The 23,893-nt window shown below is 34.1% G+C and overlaps 2 protein-coding genes across 3 annotated transcripts; one reads left to right on the forward strand and one right to left on the reverse strand.

Annotated features, from left to right (window-relative positions):
• Positions 1-2,233: 2,233 nt before the first annotated feature.
• Positions 2,234-5,853, forward strand: LOC106776520 (dolichol-phosphate mannose synthase subunit 3). The gene is made up of 4 exons (XM_014664000.2): positions 2,234-2,540; positions 4,087-4,196; positions 4,477-4,584; positions 5,608-5,853. The coding sequence occupies exons 2-4, from the start codon at positions 4,095-4,097 to the stop codon at positions 5,665-5,667; spliced, it is 270 nt and encodes an 89-aa protein (XP_014519486.1). The 5' UTR covers positions 2,234-2,540; positions 4,087-4,094; the 3' UTR covers positions 5,668-5,853.
• An 849-nt stretch (positions 5,854-6,702) lies between these two features.
• Positions 6,703-18,704, reverse strand: LOC106777727 (dolichol-phosphate mannose synthase subunit 3-like). 2 transcript variants are annotated; one of them, XM_014665454.2, is made up of 4 exons: positions 18,445-18,704; positions 14,294-14,403; positions 13,966-14,073; positions 6,703-7,062 (listed from the first exon to the last, which is right to left on the reverse strand). In XM_014665454.2, exons 2-4 carry the CDS (start codon positions 14,393-14,395, stop codon positions 7,003-7,005), a joined length of 270 nt encoding a protein of 89 aa, XP_014520940.1. In that variant the 5' UTR covers positions 14,396-14,403; positions 18,445-18,704; the 3' UTR covers positions 6,703-7,002. The 2 variants fall into 2 exon arrangements, with proteins under 2 accessions (XP_014520940.1, XP_014520939.1); XM_014665453.2 differs by having other exon boundaries at positions 14,294-14,409.
• Positions 18,705-23,893: the final 5,189 nt, after the last annotated feature.

The raw sequence follows: 23,893 nt of genomic DNA on the forward strand, positions 1-23,893 counted from the left end.
TATTGTAATTATTCTCCCATCTATATTTACTTAACCAAATACATACAATTTCACAACTTAAACAAAAGTTTATAAACACAATATCATTAAATTTTAATATACATATAATCATTTNCTAATTATAAATATTCATGCAATTCATATAATAATTAAACAAAATACATACATGAACAACAAAAAGTACACATTCATTCTTATTAATTAAATAACTTAATATGAAACGTACCTCTTGAAGTCACTTGAAGGTTTCAAGCAAGATTACAACCAAGATTTTTTTGCAATACTCAACTGCCAGGAACGCTTATATCCCAATAAGAAACTGCTTTCACTTCTTAATATTGAAATAAAATTACTNACAATACCAAAACCAACCTGTAAAAAAAAATAACACGAATAAGTTACAATGTATACGATGCTTTAAAATATAAATCAATTTTGTACAATATCTTTCACAATTTTATACCAAGAAATGCTTCTTTTAAAAGATGACCANATCCACAAATTACTACAAATACTCAAAACACTTCTACACATAACAAAAATTTGTGTTATTCTCACCACGAAACCATGCAGTTCATGTAAAAAAATTTTCAGCAATTGAAAGTGCACAAACAAGTCATTATACTTAGTGCAAATCTGAAAGAGTAGNTGACCAGATGNACCTTACAAAAACCTGCAAAACATAAAAATGGTTATGGTTAGTCTGGTGCAAAATAAAGGCTCTCTGGTTCAAGTCCATGTTAGTCTCGGGTATGCTCAAATCATTCCAAAACGTTGCCTTAAACGTCTCGCTCCATGGCACCCATGCACGAAGGAAGGCACGNCCATTAATGATCGTGTTGCTGTCGGGACTGAGGAAGGAACGAAGCCACCGCGAACAGCACAGTGGAACCGGAAAGAAGCCATAGCTGCCGTGAACACCATAGCCACCATCTCTTCCATAGACGAAGGTTGAGCTGGTCGACCTCAGCTGGACGGAGGAAGGAAAACGACGCCAGCAAACGACGCCGACAACGCTGCAAAAATGGCATTGCCTAGATCCGGATACCAGATGCGCGATCCGGATACGCTTGCACACGAAAATCTTCAACAACGTGGATCCGGATACGACCAACATGTATCCGGATATGCGCCCTGTGCAAAAACTTGACGTTGCTGGATCCGGATACCAGCATCTTGTATCCGGATATCACCACTGCAACTCCTTGTGCTTCTTCCATGGCGTCTTCAGGGGTGTCTCCGTCATCGTCATCAATACCCTTCTTCCTCCTCCCATGCATGGCAGTGCCCTAGTGCCCTTGTAAGTACCTGTAACAACGCATGAAAAAATGGAGAGAAGCAATGCCTCACCTATGCTCGTCGTCGAGAACGTTCACTAGCCTCTGCTCGTCGTCGCCACCCAAAACATTCACCACACAGAGTCGCGCATGGAGTTCTGAAGTAGTGTAGGTCTCATGTAAACAGGCACAGCGTTAATACACAAACCCAACTTATAGAACCAGCGTATGACCTTGCTGTTTTCAAATTCAAAGCCAGGATTCTCTCTTTGCAGTGCATGCAGTGAACGGTGTTTTCAAAACAGAGAATCTGGCCAGTACAACGCTGCAAAAGCATGGTCGAAAAGATAGAAGGGCATGCCGATACAGGGATCACATGGTTGCAGTACACACTCTCGTGAAAGCACGGTATTCATTTGTATTTCATTTTTTTTTTATGGTTCAAAAGCTCTATTTAAAACGTTGGAATTAAAGTGAAAGCAAAGGGGTATTACAGTCTTTGTAATACAAATCACCACAAATCATCTCATAACAGCGGGATACAATTTTTAGCTCTATCCCGCAAATCAGCGGAAAAGAATCAGCGCAAATCAGCGCAAATTCTTTTAAACGAACACGGTGTATTTTTCAATTCTATCCGTTCAAATGCTCTCCTACAGTAAACACCTCCAAACGAACAGAGGCTTAGAGATATCAAACAGGTTAGATTAGATAACCATAATATCTATTCACAGTTTAATTTACAAAATAAAAATACATAACTCATTAGTATCCACTTAAAAAATATTCACAAATATTTTAAAATTAGTAAGTATTTATGAATATTCATAATAAATAAAAAAATATTTTTAAAATAAAATTACAAAAAAATATATATTTAAGATAAATTAAATTAAATATTAATTAATTTATTATTATTTGTATTTTTTAAATAACGAATACCCACGTACCGTCCCGTGAAATTTTTTTGTCCCTACTTCACACCAACCCTTTCTGCTTCCTTTTCCCAAGAGATCCCAGTGCTGCCATTGACACCTTAACCTCGAAGTCAAGGCCAACGCTGCCTTCTCCTTTGACCCTAACCTCCGTAACCTCTCTTGTATCTTCTTCTCCCTTTCAACCCTAATCGATAAATTCCACAACCACTACGGCTAGATCCCACGATCCCTCCTCCATTGTTGTTCGTGATCTCGTTGGCAACGCATCATTGGCGGCTTGGGGCTCTGTACCCTAAGGAGCACAAGCAGCAACTGCTATCACGAGGTTCTTCATCTTCCTTCTGTCTTCTCTCTTTCTTTCGAATTCTGATTTTTCGAATTCTGATTTATCGATTAATCTTTCGGTGTGAGTTAGCGTTGGTTTTGCACACCACTAAAAACCGAAACACGCTTGTATTTCTACTAGGTTTATTGATTAATATGATCGTTTGGAGATTGAATTTAGGTTCATTCAGAGTCACTCGATAGTCAATTATATTTTAACATAATTGATTATATATTCTTGCTCAGTTTAAAAGAAAGAATTTTATAAACGTTTTAAGAGCTTTGAGATGATGGTAAAGAATGATAAGCTAGCTATACTTAGCGAATGGATGATTTACTAGCACTCATGCATGTAAAAGATAAAACACTCAATGATAGAAGTTACAGGTTTGTTCATCATCATAACTAAAGAATTGTATAATCCTTCACGATTAACATTGTTCCTCCATGATCATCAAGGATAGTTTTTATTTACTTTTATAACTTCCTACCCTATAATTATACTTACATATTTATAAATGGGTGTCATATAAGACACTGTGTACATTATATTTTGATTCTTGTAATCTATAACAACTGAAATGGTATTCTCTCAGTGTGGTGCTAAAGTTTCTTGTACAAACTAGAAAGATAGGTTCTTCTATCAGAATCTCATATAAAGCTTTAAATCATATTATGATTTGAATAATAGAGAAAGGGAAAAGCTGTGAATAATAAAGGACAAAAAAAGATTCTGTTGAAAAGAAAAGTTTGTTTGTTGTATACCTGCAGCAAGAATATTGTTATGCAATGGAAATTAAAACTTCTTTAGCTTTGAATATTATTGGATTGTTAGTAAGCTGTCCAATAATGGCCTGTTATTTGGTGCCTGTTATTCAATTATAATTTTAATTTCCTGTTGTGACTTAGTTTGATCTGTACTGTTTCATGGAAACATATGGTTTTAAGTGAATTTAAGGGTCTAGGATACACTATAATAACTAATAACCATCATCGATGCTTTCTTTGTTTAGGAATTGTGGCCATTCTGAATATGACGTGGATTTTATGTTCTTTATCTCCTTGATCTTGTGACGTGGACTTTTAGTTTGTCCATTTGTACATGATACTTCCAAATGATGCTGGAAAATTGCGCAAGGGTTTTGAGTTGCATTAAACTATGAAATGAATTTCATGAGATTCCATCTGATGGAAGTGGCAAATAGTTTTTAATTCAATTAAGTTTGTAGGATTTGGTATCTCATGAATGTGATTACATTTGATTATTTGTTTTGACCCTTGCCTGGAGGTAGGAAATGATGAAATGTTGTATGTACTTACGTTTCTAGCTGTGATTGCATGGATTTACTGATTGTTAATAAGTTTTAACTTTTAAGGTTATATTAGCATTTTGAATGCATTTGATCTGTGAATGCTTTATGTAATGAATTGAATTCCTTCATCCAATTCAATGATTTTGTCTGTTATCATTTGATATTTGTTTTCTATTTACGTTCTGGATTGTCTAGTCTTGATCTTCAGGAATTCTTTATTTGATCGAATTTCAGAGTAATAAATGAAGCACATCGTAAAGATTTTGGCATTGGTAGTAGCCATTACAGTGTTATGGATTGGCCTTTTACAAACTTCTGTGATTCCATATAACCATACTTGGCTGGTAGGTCTTGTTATTATATGCTTGATTTATATTTTTTATCTGGCTTTTGGGACAAGATATTTTTTCGCGGGGAGGCTTTCTGTTTCCTAGGGTTGGGCATGCACTTCTGCACGTAGATTCCCTATCAAGGGGGATAACTGGCAGCTAAATTCAAACCTAACCTTAGCCTTATTAGCAAAGTACTATGATCTTTTCCAGCTTCAGCAATCTTCTTGTAGCTCTATTGTGTTTGATTATAATTACATAATGCTGACTATTCTTTGTTTTGTCCTCTGTTCAGCTACCTATATATTTTGTTGTGTCTTTAGGATGTTACGGTCTATTAATGGTTGGAGTTGGTCTGATGAATTTCCCAATCTGTCCTCAAGAAGCTCTGTTGTTGCAGAAGGTATTCTTCTATGCCTTTTGTTTCTTTGGTTTGTGCTTCTATGGTGCCTATGGAATATGCTATATTACTTGATGTGTGCATTCAAGTCTCAATTGTGTGTGTACGTAAAAGTTTCTGGGCTGAAAATACGACTATGTTTAATTTCAACATGCTGGATTGAAAATGACATTATTGATATTCATCAAATTAGACGCAATTGAGGTTTAAAAATTTTATAAGAAAAGGATATGTTCTCTTATATTCCCAAGCCAGTCTTAAAAATGCGTGTGAAGTCTTAAAAGTTAACGACCACACAGACTAGCCAGTCATATTCCCAAGTGTCAAACAAGTTATCTCAAAGAAAACCTGTTTTCCACCTGCATTTTACTCTTCGGATCCTCATAATTTTGTGGTTTCTAATGGCTGTTATGTTTGATACGTGTGAAGACTCCACTCTGGTTTAAAACATGTGGTGTCTCTGTTGTTCTAACTACTTAAGGACTTAACTACTAACAACACTGTCACTGATATATAGGAGTCTGCAACGTGTTCCTGTCATGTATTCTGTTAAAAAGTAATAAGGATTTTTGTGTGGATCATCAACAAAACCAACCACCCAAAGCGTAAGCTAATATTGGGTAGAATATTGGCACTCTTTCCATATGCGGGTGGATAATAAATGTCATCAGCTAAATATATAATACCTAATTATGCCAACGTAAGGGATCTCAGCACCAAATTACATGAGCTTTACTTCTCTGTTCTCCCTCATCCATATTGCACTGCATCTACTGTAAGTAAACAATTTTGGCTCCACAAATCTTAACTTCATTCAAATTACAATCCAATTGTCATAATGGTCTTGCTTCCTAATTGCTCTTTTAAGGAATCCGGTAGAGCTAATCAATATGGCCTGAATATATTAGATTGGTGTTGGATTCATAATGTAGAATAACTGAAGCCATTGTTCCTAGTTAGAATTCAGATATGTTCTGCTCTTGTGGCATGTCGCAGAAGAATGTTGCTTATTTTAATTCTTTTCAGGACATTGTTGAGGCCAAGGAATATTTGAAACAGAAAGGAGTTGTTCTTACTCTAAATTGATTTGGTTTCAAATTTAACGAGATGTTCTGAATTAGCTGCTGAGAATTACCCGATTGGTTGTTCTGAAAGATTTTTTGCATTTAACCTTCATACACTAAATACTGACGTGGAAACTATTTTGGCCTGTGTACACAAACTCTTCATTACAATCAATAGATTGTTCTGTTTGTGTTCTTTTATTTTTAAGGAATACGTTAATATTAGTTAGACATTTATAAAAGCTCAATATTTCTAACCAAATGTCCTTGATTTATAAAGCTGATTGCTTTATTTTGTCGAGGAATTGTGATTATAATCAAAATTATTTACGTTCATTTGCTCAAAAATTTAAAATAAGATAAAAATTTGAATAATTAATTTACTGCTCTTTTACAAAACCATATTAACAAAACCATATTTACTATAATTTAAAATATAGTAGCGTCTCAATTTGGACTTTAAATTCTAAAAGTAACTTTTAATTCGGCTACTGTTTTATGAATTTGATATATTATTCAATTTTCATGATGACTAATTTTTATAAAAAAATATCAACTCTGAAAACTATTAATATATTTCTTAAATAAATTAACTTAACAATCATCCAATTTCGGAAGCAGTTTTTAAGAATATAACACGTGAAATTCATCCGATATCGAGTAATTAAATGTTTTTAATTTCTAAATTTAAACACAATTAAAATTTAAAATTTATTTATGTACCAATAATTAAATAAGTTTTTAATTTTTAAATTTAAACAATTAAAATTTAAAACTCTTTTGTTTTAAATTTTAACAAATTTTGTTTTTCATACTGAAAAATTATGGTTTCTTTTAAATTTCTTCAAGCCTTAAATATTATTCCTCCATATACACTTAAATTCTTTACATAATTTATTACATTTTAACTTAAATATTAACCTGAAATATCATTATATATATATATATATATATATATATAATTAAAATAATTGAGTAAAAATATATATACATTTTCTTTTAAAATTAGAACAAAAATATATTAAAATTTAGACAAATTTCAAAGTTCACATTCAAGTTTAAAAACTAAACATTTAACTCAATCATCATATCATCATATCATGAGTAACCATTGTTTAAATACACATTGTTTTAAATTTGCAATCAAAATTAAAATAAAAGAATACTCACAGGAAAAAAGGTATCCATTGATTGTATAAAGAGTTGATGTACATTGGCCGAAATCGAAGACGGTTTCCACATTAGTAATTTGTTGTGTATGAAGTTAAATGCCAAAAATCTTTCACAACTCTCAATCGCGTAATTGTCAGCAGCCTACTCAGAACATTTGGTTAGATCTGAAACCATATCAACCACATCAGTCGAGAGTAAGATCAACTCCTTTTTGTTTCAAATATTCCTTGGCTTCAACAATGTCCTGAAATGAAGAAAAATCAACACTCTTCTGCGACTTGCCACAATCATTCTAACTAGGAACAATGTCTAATCAATCCACATCATGAATCCAACATCAATCTACTATAGTCAGGCCATAATGATTACCTCTACCGGATTCCTTAAAAGGGCATTTAGGAGAATAAAACTAGTAGGTGCATAACGACCATAATGACAATTGGACTAGAGTTTAGATTTGTGGAGGCAAAATCATTTTCTTATAGTAGATGCAGTGCAAATAAGGAAGAGGAGAGCAGGCAGAAAAGCACTCGTAATTTGGTGCTAACATTCCTCGTGTTAGAAAATTCAGGTTTCTATTTAGCTGATGACATTTACTATCCATTAGCATACAGTAAGAGTGCCAACTAAATTCACAAACGCATGGGAGACATTAAAATAAATGCCAAGAAAATAGTGCATTAAACCCAAGTCTGTCATCTCCAATTCAGTCATCATAGAAGCTGTTAATTGGAGCATTCATATATTAAATAGAAGTCCAACATTGGCAGTAAAAAACATCACACCCGAAGAAGCTTGGAAAGGAAATAAACCAAATTATTTCAAAGTTTTTGGTTGTATAGCTTTTGCCCATGTTCCTGATGTAAAGAGGAAGAAGCTTGATGATAAAGCACAAAAGTGTATATTTTTTGGTGTTAGTGAACATTCAAAAGCTTACAAGTTGTACAATCCAGTCACAAAAAGAATAATCATTAGTCGAGATGTGGTATTTGATGAGAGCAAGGCATGGAAATGGACTGTTAATAGCATCGGAGAACACATCCCAGTCAATGATGACGAACTTGAAGAAGAAAGACAAAGTCAATCTTCAAGCTCTACTATCACAAGTTCACCATCTACTCCCTCACCAAATTCACAAGTAGAAGTGAAAGATGATATGTCAAATGAACCTAGACTTTCAACCCACAAGAACCTATCATTTGGTCCGACCAGCCGGATTCAAAAGGAGTGGGAAATCAGCGATGGACGGACAATCGAAGAGAATAGAAAATCTTGAGATCACCGTGGAGGGTATTAAGGAGGAGACGGCGGCAATAAGACGCGACGTACAACAAATGATGAAGATGATGGACGAAGGTCAGAATAATCATGATGGAGGCTCCGAAGGGGGAAGTAGCTCCGTGAAGGATAACAATGGGAGGCGCGATAAAGGAGGATACAACAGAATTGGCGGAAGAGGGTAGACTTACCGGGATTTGATGGGCAAGAACCGCACAGCTGGATCAACAGGGCAGAGCGTTTCTTTGAGATACAGAAGGTGCCAGAGGAGGATAAGGTGGAGCTTGCTTATATTAGCATGGAGGGGAGTGCAACCTATTGGTTCAAAATCTGGAAAGATAAAGCCAAGAACCGTTCTTGGACGGGTTTGAAAGCAACACTGATAAATCGTTTCGGAGGAGGATGTCATGGGACGGTGTACGAACAGTTAGCGACGCTGCGACAAGAAGGATCGGTGGAGGAATTCACCAGAAGCTACGAGAGGTTATGGGGACAAACGCAAGGGTTGTCGGAGGAACTTTCATTGGCCTTTTTCTTGGCAGGATTACGGGATGACATTAAGGGTCAAGTACGTGTTCACGATCCCAAAGAATTGGAGGGTGCGATAAGAATCGCACGTGACGTGGAGGACGCGATATCGAGAACGAGAGGAGGAGATTGGAACGGTGTAAAGCTAAACGCCGTGGATCCACAAGCCTCGACCACTGTCGTTCGAGGACAGGTTGATCGACAGCCGCTGAACCGTTCTGGAGGAATGGAGGGAAGTGGGTCGAACCTAAGGGAAGGACCGGTGACGACGAATAGCATGAGAGGTGGTCTCATCGGAGGAGGCGACAAACGGGGAAGAATGGTAAGGACTTTACCTTACCCAAAATTTTTGAAAAGACGGGAAGAAGACCTCTGTTTTCGGTGCGGGGGTCCGTTTGCACCAGGCCATCGATGTTCGGAGAAGAGTTTACGCGTTCTGCTTTTGGCGAAGGATGAGGAGAATGACGCAGGTGATGGGGTTGAACCGGAGCTGAGATCTATGGAATTGTCTACTTGTTTGGAGGGGGGTTGACTTAGCCCAGAACTATGAAGTTGACTGGAATGATAGGAGACCGGAGGGTGCTGGTCCTGGTCGACAGCGGGGCCAGTCACAACTTTATCAGACAGAGTTTAGCGGAGGGACTAAAGCTGCCCATAGAGGATACACCCCCTTACCAGGTGAGTTTGGGGGATGGGCAGAGAAAGTTGACAAGAGGATGCTGTAAGAAGGTCGCAATCGTTTTGGCGGAGACGGAGGTCGAGGAAAGACTCCATTTAGTCGAGCTGGTCGGAGTGGATGTTATCTTGGGGGTCGAATGGTTGGCGAAACTTGGAGAAGTTAGGATTAATTGGGACGAAATGATGATGATATATAACGTGGGGGACAAGATGGTAAACATAAGGGGTGAACCAGCTCTGTCGCGACAATTGGTGGAACAAAAAACTATATTGAAGCTAGTGGATGCTGATTCAGGGACTTTGGTGTGTGACCCAGGCCTGGTGGAGACAGAGGAGAACAGTGAGTGGGATGGTGATTTGATGGAGGCACAGAAAGCTGAATTAGAGAGCAGTGCTACAGCCGCACTAATGGGTATTTCGAGAGATACTCGGATTGCCTCCGCCACCTAATAAATAACACTGAATCCCACTCAAGGAAGGGTGGATCTTATAAGTCTGCCACCATACTGGTATCCTCATCTTTTGAAGGGAGAGATTGAAAGGCAAGCAACGGACATGGGATAGGGAGCTCAACCTTGAGGACAAGGTTGTTGAAGGAGAGGGAGTATTGATAGGAGATTGTCTTGGCAGTTAGGAAAAGTGGGAAAGGGGTTGTATAAAAGGGGATTGGGTTTAATTGTTAGAGTTAGTTTTTGGAATATTATTGTTTTTCGGGAACTCTTGGGAGTTCTTTGGAGAGAGGTTAAGCTCTCGGGTTACGTTGTAACACCATTCTTGTTGATTCTTTACAATAAAAGGAGGCTGTATAATTCAGAGAACTTGTTTTTGTGTGTTCTCGAGTGTTTTTCCATAGGTTCTTGATCACAAGAACCTATCAAGCAACCTTTGGGATATGTGAAGCAAGGAAATGAGAAGGTATATAAATTGAAGAAGACACTATATGGACTAAAACAAGCACCCCGAACTTGGTATAGTGTATAGAGTCTTATTTCATTGGAACATGCTTTCATACATGTCCGAATGAGCACACACTTTTCATAAAGCTTGGAGATGGTGAGAAAATGCTTATAGTATGCTTATATGTTGATGACTTTATTTTCACAGGTAATGATAGAGTCATAATTGATGCATTTAAAGCTTCTATGATGACTGAATTTGAGATGACAGACTAGGGTTTAATGCACTATTTTCTTGGCATTGAGGTAGTACAATCAGTTGGAATTTTTGTGTCCCAGAAGAAATATGTTTTGGACATTTTGAGCAAGTTTCAAATGGGGGAGTCTAATGCAGTCTGCACTCCTACTTCTGCAGATTTGAAGCTGAACAAGGATTTAAATGGGAAGAAAGTAGATGCAACAGTTTATAAGAAAATTGTAGGAAGTTTAATGTATCTAACAGTAATTGGATACCAATTGCTAGGTACCCAAATTTATTTAAAACAGTAAAGGTTTCCAAGGCAGGTTCTTGGATGTTTACCCAGAAAAACTAGACAACTTCATTAATAATGTATTGGAATTTTGTGACTCAAGCAACATTTGGTTGAAAGAATCAAAGCTGTTAAATAAAAATATTCATATTCTAAAATTCTCCTAAGAAATAGAATATGAATATTTTTATTTAACAGCTTTGACTCTTTCAACCAAATGTTGTTTGAGTCACAAAATTCTAATACTCCTCCATGACTCAAAGTCTCAAAGTCAACATACTAAGTATTTTCATCCTTTGACCGTATGATCTAAGGTTCCCCCACTTTTGGAATTCTCGATCACTTCTGGTTTCTTTATCTTTTCAAGAACTGCGTCTAACTCTGACTTTTCACCAACTTTAACACCCACTAGCTTTACTTTCTTACCATTTAGAGATGGGGTTTCTTTAGGTCCTCCTATTTGTACTACAGTTTGTTTGTTGTTCTCCAAGATTTGTCTTTTGGAAAAGGCAACCTTGTTTCTTTTCCATATTGCAAAGTCGCACATACGAGTGATTTGCCTTCCAATTCAGGCAGACCTTTGTACCTGCATATTATCTTCAACCTTGTGCATAACAACCTGCTCTTCATCAATCAAATTCAAGGCAAAGCTATTGCCTTTCATTTGAACTTTGAATAATTCTTTATTATCTGAATCTTTAATCATGCAACTTTTATCTTCAAATAGAACTTTATAGCCTTTCTCTAGAAGTTGGCCAACCCTCAACAAATTTTGGTCAATTTCAGGAACATATAGAACATCAGTAATTAATTTCAAACCTGTGCAACCTTTGATCGCGATAGTTCCTTTTATGCTTATGCTCAATAAAAAAATACCAGTTTCCCTTTTATTCTTTTGCCTCTTATATGTTAAAACACAACAATTGGTATCAAGAGCAAAAATGATCTCATGGGATCTGTGATATAACCCATAAACAACTACAACCACAAAATAGCCACCACACATAAAATGGAATCTCAAACCTCGTTTGCTACGGTTTCTATACCTGTATTTGATGGACAAAACTATCAAATGTGGGATGTCAAAATGGAAGCATATCTAAATGCTAATGATGTATGTGAAGCGGTAGAACAAGACAACGAAGTGGCTCCCTTGCCAGATAATCCTACAATTGCTCAAATGAAAAATCACAAAGAAAGCAGGCTTCGAAAGATAAAGGCTATCAAAGGTTGCACAGGTTTGAAATTAATTACTGATGTTCTATGTTCCTGAAATTGACCAAAATTTGTTGAGTGTTGGCCAACTTCTAGAGAAAGGCTATAAAGTTCTATTTGAAGATAAAAGCTGGATGATTAAAGATTCAGATAATAAAGAATTATTCAGAGTTCAAATGAAAGGCAAGAACTTTGCCTTGAATTTGATTGATGAAAAGCAGGTTTGTATGCACAAGGTTGAAGATAATATGCAGATACAAGGGCTGCCTGAATTGGAAGGCAAATCACTCGTATGCGTGACTTTGCAATATGAAAAAGAAATAAGGTTGCCTTTTCAAAAAGACAAATCTTGGAGAACAACAAACAAACTACAATTAGTACAAACAGATGTCAGAGGACCTAAAGAAACCCCGTCTCTGAATGGCAAGAAAGTAAAGCTAGTGGGTGTTAAAGTTGGTGAAAACTCAGAGTTAGACACGTTTTTGAAAAGATAAAAAAACCAAAAGTGATCAAGAATTCCAAAAGTGGAGGAACTTTAGATCATACGGTCAAGGATGAAAAGACTTAGTATGCTGACTTTGAGTCAAGGAGGAGTATTGGAATTTTGTGACTCAAACAGCATTTGGTTGAAAGAGTCAAAGTTGTTAAATAAAAATATTCATATTCTATTTCTTAGGAGAATTTTAGGCATTATTTAAATTAATTAGTTTAGCATTTATTTTTTAAAAGTCAAGTTACAAATTATGTAGTATAAATATTTATGTTGACGCTCAATAAAAAATACCAGTTTTTCTTTTATTCTTTTGCCTCTTATATGGTAAAACCCAACACAATGAAACAAGCACAATAATCTAAATTGTTACACTAACCCTGGTCTTTCGATAGGATCAGACTCTCCTTAGCCTTCCCTTTACAAAACTTCCTAAAAAAACTGCTAAAAACAACTATCTACACAGATTTATAAAAGTCTGAGACAACAAAAGCTACCCACAGACAATTATAACTGTCTATTCCTTTTATTTATCCTAATATAAACATTTCCCTTGAACCTATCAAAGAAGCAAAAATATTCTACCTAATGACAGCTTAAGCTTCTGGTGGTTGGTTCAGTTGATGACCCACACAAAATTCCTGTATTACTTTTTAATACAATAGCGAAGCTTGACATGGAACAATTGCAGACTCTATATATCAGTGACAGAGTGCTGTTGTTCACTGATAATGAGGATGATGATCCTTGACAATGCGATGTAGATCGCCATAACAAAGCAAGAGGGATATAATTCATATTCTAGGTCTGTAGTATGCCAGATAAGAAATATTAGAAATTTTTGTTATTACATTGGATTTACGAAAGTATCCTTCTACCAGTCCCATAACCACTCCAGATTCTACACCTAGAATTTCTTTTCGATTAAAAATGATATCTGAGGGAAAGGATCTTGGTGATAGAATTCTACCGACTCCAGTGATATAAATGACAGTCATTAAGTCCCTAAGAAATTAGAACAACTGAGACACACATCACATGCTTTAGACTAGACTGGAGTCTTCAAACATTTCAAATATAAAAATAGCAATTTGAAACTACAAAATTATAAAGGTCCAAAGAGTAAAATGAAGGTGGAAAACAGGTTTGCTTGAGATGACTTCGTTGACACTAAGGATTACGACAGGCTTGTTTGTGTGGATGTTAATTTTTAAGACTTCACTCATTTTTTAGTAGTCCTATGTAATATTATAAGAGAAGACATCCTTTTATTATAAAATTTTTAAACCTCAATAGCGTCTAATTTGATAAATATCAATAATATTTAATTTTCAATCGACAATAAGTGTGGAAATTAAACATAGTAAGCTTTCAGTCCAGAAACTTTTATGTACACACACACACACCTGTGGAATGAGTAAACTACACATGCACACATCATGTAACATGCATACATAGGCACTATAGAACCCCAAACTAAGAAAATTTAATTACATTGCAATATCAGATGAACAAAAGACATAGAAGAATACCTTATGCAACAACAGAGCTTCTTGGGGACAGGTTGGGAAATTCATCAGACCAACTCCAACCATTAATAGACCGTAGCATCCTAAAGACACAACAAAATATATAGGTAGCTGCACAGAGGACAGAACAATGAATAGTCCGCATGATGTAATTAGATTTCAACACAATAGAACTACAACACAATTGATGAAGCTGGAAAAGATCATAGTACTTTGCTAAAAAGCCTTAGGTTAGGTTTGAAACAGAAAGCCTCCCCACCTAAAACTATCTTGTCCTGAAAACCAAATAAAAATAAATAAAAATCAAGCATATAATAATATGAAGACGTACCAGCCAAGTGTAGCTATGTGAAATCACCGAAGTTTGTAAAAGACCAATCCATAGCACTGTAATGGCTACTACCAATGCCAAAATCTTCACAATATGCTTCATTTATTAATCTGAAACTACATCAAATAAAAAATTCCTGAAGATCAAGACCAGAGAATCCAGGCGTAAATAGAAAACAAATATCAAAAGATACAAGGCAAAATCAATGAATTGGATGAAGGAATTCAATTCATTACATAAAGCATTCACACATCAAATGTATTCAAAATGCTGGTATAGCCTTAGAAGTTAAAACTTATTAACAATCAATTAATCAATGCAATCACAGCTAAAAACGCAAGTACATATAACATTTCATCATTTCATACCTCAACCGGGCAGAGGTCAAAATAAATAATCAAATGTAATCACATTCATGAGAATACCAAATCCTACATGTCTACTTAATTGAATTAAAAACTATTTGTCACTTCCATCAGTTGGAATCTCCATGAAATTCATTTCATTGCAACTCAAAACCCTTGCGCAATTTTCCAGCATCACTTGGAAGTATCAGGTACAGACGTACCAACTAAAATTCCATGCAACAAGATCAAGGAAACCAAGAAGACAAAATTTACTGCACATCAAATGAATCAATCCAAAACAGAGGTTTACATCATATTCAGAATGGTATTAATTCCTAAATAAAGAAAACATTAATGATGGTTATTAGTTATGATAGCTTATCCTAAACACTTAAATTCATAACACTATATTGGCCATTACTGATGCCAAAATCTTCACAAGATGCTTCATTTATTAATCTGAAATTAGATCAAATATATAAATCTGCTTAAAATTGAATATAAAAACTTATTACGATTTTAATGATTTGTGAGAAAAGATGGGGTGTATGCATGTGAATAAAAAAAGAGGGGAAGGGGAGGAATTTGAATATTTGGATACAAAGTCATGTCTCAAAAGCTGAATTTAACCAAAATAAATCCAACGTTTTAGTGACATGTGTCCATCACCCCCAAGATTTGTTCAGGGTATGTAATCATTTAAAATTTCCACATACTCCCATTAAGTGTCTGGTATGTTTAACTTTTTATGCGGGTTTTAATATAAACAAAGAGGAAAATATGTCCGCACCATAGTTGCACACTAATTTACACTAGATTTTTTCATTTCATTTTGGAACAAATGACATGTTTCAGGATAATATATCTTGAAGAATGATATCATGAATTAAGAATCTTAAGTATTAAACACAAGTACATGTGCACAACACGACTTCTAGAATTTAGTGTTTGTTATAACGTCCAAACTCTTGAAGTCACATAGGCGTATCAATGTCTAAGTCTAAATTTTCGTGAAGATAACATTGAAATTTTCAAGATAACTTGATTTATTCCAACTATAAAACGTAAATATCCACAACTCAAGTTCAAATAAAGTGTCAATTAACTTTGATGAAATTTATTTCGCAACTAAAACTTTAATAATTCTTTAGTGCTCCCAAATGCTAGCCCCTCTCTCGTCAACTACTCGGCTTTAGAATCATTTGCATTTATATCTGCTCCCATATAACAAAGAGAATCTTGAAATAATCACTACAATGCTAAACAAAGAGAATCCATTCCAGATCATAGAATCAATGCTCACTGTTTGCACTCTTATGCATATACCAATAACTTAAACATGCAGTAATTCTTTCCCATGACCCAAACATTCCAGCCCTCACTTTTCAGCATATAAACATACAACTCTAACTACTATAAAGAACCTCTAATATAACTCTATCTTTATTAAAGTTTATATGACCCAATTCAATTCAAATCAATATTCTAATATCCTTACATTCTGAACCTCGAATACCAGACATAAAGAACCTTAATTTGTTATTAAGTTTCAAAGCAAGGTGAGATTACAAGATTTCAGCTTTAACCAATATAAACTTCCCAATCCATCTTAGCATAACTCAGATTATATATTTTGTCATTTAAATCATCCTAAAATTATGTATCAGATTTTTCCAACATCTCTTTTCATCCAATTTCAATCCCTGCGTTACTCCCAATAATATACCCCTAACATGCCATTTCTAGCAATTATACACTTCTATTCCGGAGCATATAGTCACATACATATAACACTTAAATATACATATCCAATTATCTCCAAGCTTACCACATTCATTCACCCATCAACCAAATTAACATTAAAATAACATTGAACTATCTTAGTTTTAAAAATGTACCTTACGTCAATTCTTTTCTGGCTGGATTTTCATAAACTTAAAAATCCCTATGACTATTTAAATTGCACCAAAAAGCATATATTATAATCACCAAAACATTACTGCACGTTCAACAATTTTAAAGCCTAACAAAACTTCCTAATCAAGAATTAACACCACACCATGAAGTAGTTTTCCAATCCGTCAATTCAAAGAGAAACAGATTTTATAAATTCCAGCAACTTAACGTCATAATAACCAATCTATATTACTGAACCTTTTCGAGAAAAACAGCATTCATCCCCCCAAATTGAATTCTCGAACCCTAGAAACTAACCCCCAACTTCGGATTCTTCTTCTCCTTTACTCCTTGTAACTGATTCTCGCTCTCTTAATTTCGTTCTTGTCTGTTAATCCTCTAAGTATTGGATTCTTTCTCACGCCGCTCTCTCACGCATTAAAAATCCCCGTTTGCCTAAGGGTTTGTGAACGCAAAGAAGAAAACCAAGTCTGGTGCAAAAATAAATTAAAACGCAGCAAAAATAAAAATAACTCAGGTTCGAACACAGACACACTAATCACTCATCACATTACCACTAAACCAAGCTTATTTAGCTGACATAATAATCATTTAATATCTATTTAAGGATTTTATTTCACACATTTCCAACTTTTAAATTAACTAATTATTATTTTACTTTATTTTTACAAAACGTAGACATATTCACTAGAACTTTACCCACCATAAGCTCTGACGAAAAAACCACACGATACTTTTATTAATTGTATAAAAAAACATATAAGCTTCCCACACAGCTCAATCCTTTCAATGGCGCTAACAACCAGAGTCTTACATTTGTGTCCTTTTGCATGTGCTTGTGCTTCATAGTTACAATAAATTATAGTATATATAACATCCGGGTAATTTAGGGCACACAATTGTTGGTATAGTTGTATCCTATTTCTTTCAAATCTTTGAACAAAATGTCATAATACAGAATCATTATAATCTTTGAATCCGGGTAATTTTTCACGACCACTTCATGCAAGAAAAATATAATAATTGCTGACACTACCATCAACAAGGTATCCATGAAAAAGGGAAGTCTGCTAACAATAAATTGCTCAATCATCCAACACTTGCTTTAATTTGTATTTTAATTGATAAACTTAAAAATGAGGTGACACATGTTATCCCGAAGTGTCGCACTGTGACACACGACTTCCCCCACATCATCTTTCTCCCAAAACAAGGGAAAAATAGGATGTAAATGAGAAAGAAAATAAAGAAATATACAAGTATAAAACTATAAAGGATTGGTTCACGGAATCATATATAAAAAAACGGTGTTTCCATATTTAATAAGTACAATAAATTGCATTTGCTAAAAAATTTAGGGCGAGCAGACATGCAAAAAGCTCAAATGAAAAATCAACAAGCAACTTTGCCGAAAAGGACCTAATTCAAGCAATGAAGAATTGCTTTTTGAAAAAGATAAAGATTAAATAAGTTACTAATAAACCAAATCACTTAAACATAAGCTTAAGGACCTCAAACAAATGTTTTTAGAGAAACTGAGCTGTGAAACTCATGTGCAACAAATAAGGACTCAACTAAAGTTCCACAAGCTAGACTCAATTCCAACAAGTGCAAATTCGAGTTCACGTGAAAGAATTTCACGGATAGAGTTGGGTATAAAAAAATTGCACTAAAAAACCCATCAGTATAACCCGCAAATCATTCCGACACCAGAAATTGCTACTGCATGTAGCTGATTTCATTAATTTACATATCTAGGATTTACGAAACAAAATGAAATTTCAGAATGGAAACACCGGAATTGGTTTTGCTGTTAAAGAACTATTAAAAATGGACAATTAAAATAGACAGTTAAATAAAATAAAATGCTGCAATGCAACTTCGTACCTGACACAATCTGAAGCTCGAGTAAGATCTATGGTTCAAGAGCATCAATTTCTCCGATATCTTATCATCTAAACTATTCATCCAACAAATGTGATATGAGCAAGATTCGAGAGCAGAAATTTTTCCAATAAATTGTCAGCGATTACTCTTATGAAATTTGGGATGAGTAAAGGAAACAGAGAAGGAAGATGATTGAGAGGGAGAGCGGCGCCACAGGAACCTGACCTAGAGAAGAGGCATTGTAACTTCTGCAGCGGAAAGGAGATTTTTACGCTTGGTCTAGGTGGGTGTTGAGTTTGGGCTTGCAATAGCTGGACCTGGGTGTTTGCAGGCCATTGCTCTCTGTACCCCTACAATTTTCTCCTACACTCACCTTTTAGGATATCATTTTCTCCCCCAAACTTTTTTACATATCATTTAATCCTTTTGTAATATACGTGAATTTCAAATTCCCAAAAATCATGCACGTATAACATATGTTGAGGGCAAACGTATCTACGCAATGGTAAAAATGGATCATTAGGTTTGAATATAATGATGTGAGATTATCATTAAGGTGAGTAAAAACATTCACATTTAAATTTAAATATCTGAAAAAAAAAATTTAAAGATAAATAACAAAAAGCGAATATTTTCTTGAAAATTAAATTGTTACTAAAATTCTAAAGTTTCTCTTTTATTTAATTTTCTTGATTATAAATTTTGACTTGGTTATAATTGATCACCTTATGAAATCGATATATGAATGTGTATTCGATATATGAAGGTGTATTTAATCACTTTTAGTGTTGATGATGTAATTGCTTACAACGATTTGCATTTAATTGTGTAGGATTTGCATCCAACTATGTATGATTTGTATGCCTACAATGATGCTAATTGGACCTTTAATGTGTGTACGATATGATATTGTAACCGAGCGGTTATGATATCATATCGATCAGTTTAGCTAGATCCAGCGCTTGCCAAACTAAGTTCAACGATATTGGGCTGGAAATGGACCAACATTTGTATGATTGGGCTAATAGTCCAGCAGAGAATAACATGAGTAAGGAATATTCAATTGGAGATATAAAGAATATCTAATTAAATATATAGATTAGGAGATCATAATCAAACCAACCAGATTTCAAGTAAGGTTGCTTATATTTTATTTTGTTAATATCTTATTGGACTTATGTCAATTTAAGATTCATAAGACAAATTATAAATAGAGAGTCGGGGTCATAAGCCAAGTATGTTCCACTGACACCCTATTCACACCTTATTTACTCCTCATTGATAGTCATAAACATTCAATTAAAAACCAAGGTTCTTCCATCACACGCCTAACTTGAGCGTTGGAGTGTCATTGCAGGTATCTCCCCCTCGGTCAAAGATTGAAATCCATCGAATGGTCAAAGCTGAAGAAATGTGAGCGGTCAAGATCTAGGAAAAGCGAGCGATCTAGACGTCAGAAAGCGATAAACTCGCGCTCGCCAGGTCAGTCTCTCGATCCCACAAAATTTATACCGAAACAATGTGGATAATAAAATGTTTTTTTTTTTTGTTTATCTATTTATTGGACAAAATCTTATCTTAGTCTATAAAATTAATCTTTATAACCAAAATAAGTACATTAACATGAGCTTCGGTGAAGTAGCTTCATTGAACTTCAAATATCTACAGCAATCTTGATATAAGTTTTCATTGAACTTCAAATATCTACATGAAATTGGTCAAGTTTTTTTTTTTTTTCAATGAAAAGATTTTTAATAAGTCTCTTAGGATTTGAAGCAAATATTCTCACTAAACCATATCATAGGAATAATTTAATTCGTGCATCAAATAATACACCAACAAAAAAAATATGTATTAGATGATGATGTATCTAACTTCTCCGGAGACAAACAAATTTAAAGTCAAATTCAAAATATATATTTCACAAACATATTTTTGCTATATTTTTTAGACAGTGGTGTTTGTACAAAAGAAAAGATTGCAAACTTAAAATAATAATAATAAATTTTTTTTAAAGCTGTAACAAAGACCATAAAATTTTTAATTTTTCAAAAAGAAAGTGTTTTTCAAAGATAAAACAAATTTGACTAAGAAATATTTTGAAATAAAAGTAATCATTTGAAACAAAATTATCTTTACTTTCTATAAATACTACAATTTTAAACATATGATTTGATGTAAAGTATAAATGAGAAGATGTCTCTCAACAAAGGAGAATGCTAATATTTAAATGTTTTAAAGAAAGAAGATACAAAATATTGAAATGATAAAGTGAGAATTCTACATGAACTCTTTAAAAAAAAAATCTATGCAGGTGAGTTTGTTAATATCCAAATTATCTAAATTTTAATCCGTCTTTTTATATAATTATTGTATATTTGCTAGAAACTTACAAGAAAGAGCAACTGTTAAATAAATTAGAGTTATAGGTTAAATTGCATAGTTGAAACAACTTTTAAATCGAAATTGTAATAACATTACAGGATTTCATGCTATAGAGTTATGAAAAGGTGAAGTCGTATGGTGAGAGCACGACTTTGGTATGCATATCATTATATTGAAGTCATGAGAGAATCAAACGACTTCCAATTGAAATTTTTAAATTTAAAATCGAATACAAATCGAACGATTTTCATAGGCTAATGATAAAGAAGTTGTGTTTCTATGTAACGACTTTCAATTGCATCCTATAAATTGGAAAACATGAGTGATAACGTCTTTTGTTATGACAAAGTTGTTAGAGGTTATAACGACTTTTGTTTTGATGAAGTTTTTTTTTTTATTTACTAGTAGTTTGTGTTGTTAGTTAGGTTTATATAAGTTTTGAATTTAGATATTAGTGGTTTGTTGAGAAAGAAGTGTAATTTATGTAATTTTAATATAAGAGTTGGTAAATAAAAATTGATAAGTGAAATATAGTAGTAAGATTGTTTGTAGTTAACATGATAAAATAAATTTTATATTACATAATACTTTAAATACATTTATACGTAATCACTAGTGTCACATGTAAGTCTTCTTCTTGGTCTCGCAGAACACCTTTGAGGTTTATGTTACGAGAGTTTGTTGTCTTCGTCACTCTATTTAGTTTAAAGAAAGTGAACAATATCTTGTGATCCTTGAAAGAAATTCTTGGGAGATAAAAAGGCATTGATAAAGATACTAGATCGTGTGCAGATAGTGGTGTCATGTTTGAAATGGCGAACACGTGTGATGGTCCTACAATAGGGTTGAGTGAAAGAGAGAAATCGTGTATGAGGAGGGAACTTGTTGGCAGGGATAGTGGGATGGGATATTAGGCTAATGCTACACATATCTAATCGTTTGACTTTGGTCCGTACTAGACTAACCAAAATAATGATGTGGACGGTGAGGAAATTTTGATGAAGACCTAACGTGGTGATGGTAGGATTATGTAAGAGGTTGAGGAGGCTCTTATGGCGTATCATATTGTAACATAAATAGTTGTTTAATTAAGATCAGTAAATATGGTTGATAAATAAATAGTCAATTAAAAATAAGCTTGCCTCGTTGTCAGAAGATTGTAGAAAAAGTGATATAAAATGGATAGTGTTGTCGATGTTCCATTGCATGTATGGTGTACTATCATGCAAATAGTCATTTCTGTTAAATAAAGTTCCTTGAATGACACAAATGTGTTGATCATTCCACATTGTTATCCATCGTTCATTGTATTATGACAAATATCTATTATTTTTTTCCTCTTATACTATCTTTGAATGCCTGACCGAGTATGTTTGACAAAATATTTTGTCTAAACCTAAATTATTGCATGACTCGATCGACTTGTTGAAATTCAACTGTTGCAAAAAAAAAAAATTAAAGGAAGTGATTCCCAGAGACAGGAGATATATTAATCACAATCAACCGACTTACTTCGTCACACTTATAAGGAGTCCACCGAAACTGTACCTAAATGTACTAAAATGTATTTAATATGAAAAATAAATTAAAATCAAAATAAGATGATATATTACTTGCATTATGCACTACCTGCTTAGTATGAAATTGATCAAAAGTTTAACAAAATTGACTAACTAAAGTAGAACTACGGTTGGTCCTATGAGTCACCCAAGACCACCTAAAATAAAGATAATTGCATATTTTCAATGAAGTGAAAATAATTTTATGGTAGGGAGTACATTTTCAAAGAGTTGACATGAAAAGAAAATTATATCTTTTCATAGGGGGAAATCAACCCCTATTGTTATATCTCCATTACTTAAAGACTCAATTGGTGGATATATCCACGTAATATTTTTCGCCCAACACTACAAAAGAAGCATGCATCCTCATATATTGTCTTGGTTAAATTCGATGTCGTGATCTAGTACACAATAAAGACATGCTAATATTGCAAAAGTCAGTTAAAATTAGACATAGAGTTTAAGTTAGTAGCAATAAATACACGAAATGTATCCTACTAGCGGATGTATTTGATGTCAGTATACACTTCCAATCAATGTTAAGATATGTGCTTGTGTATGTTAAACAATAATAACATTTGTTGCATCATCCAAAAATTTTTGGAATGTATTATTTAGTCAAGATAATTTAATAGTATTTCTCCTTGCTGTCAAATATTGGTGGTACATTCCCCAGCCATCGGTGGCAGGACATAATAAGATCTCTAGTGGTGTCTTCCTCCGTCAATAGGAAGGCCTAATTGCACAACCACATCCTTGAGTGTTATGGTTGTTTCTCTGTACGAAAAGTGGAAGGTGTGAGTTTTAAATCTCCACCTTCTTACTAATGTTGTTACCAACAAATGGTTATCATCCATGTTGGTAAAATTTAAAAGATGCCCAAATCCAGCTTGATGGATTAAATTTTTAACCTTGTCATTAACTAAATCTTTATTCTTGAGTAGCCAAATTGCATGTCGTATAAGTTTTATGACTCTCTCATTACCTTCCTAGAGATCCTTAGTAATATGCTTATTTTACAAACATAGTAGAGGTATATCATTTGGAAGTCTTGCATTATAAGTCATAATTTATGAAACATATATCATGTAAATTGAAATTATTAACATCCAAAAAAATTTACAACAAAATAGATTGAAAATCCTTTTTATCCATCACTATTACGGTTTTAAAAATGCATTCAACATTACCTACAAAGCTATGTTAAGAACGTTTGGTATAAAGAAAATTCAAACATTTAAATGGTTTAGGGTAAGAGTAAAGGACCTTAGAAGTAAAATCATGAAAATTGACTGAATGAGTTGAAAGCAATTGATGTGACATCTCAATCTCATTATAATGCAACTACTTGTATGAAGTTCATGTTTTCATTCTAGGTGATGACACGGAAGCGGTGAAGGCCTTTATTTTTTTCCATTAAACAATGATAAGCCAACATAAGTGTGGTTCTTCATGTGGTCTATGAACAATTGCTAAAGTTGGTTAAAGGTACCTTGACTCAA

The sequence above is a fragment of the Vigna radiata genome, chromosome 11 (genome assembly GCF_000741045.1).
Source record: "Vigna radiata var. radiata cultivar VC1973A chromosome 11, Vradiata_ver6, whole genome shotgun sequence".
Lineage (NCBI taxonomy): Eukaryota > Viridiplantae > Streptophyta > Magnoliopsida > Fabales > Fabaceae > Vigna > Vigna radiata.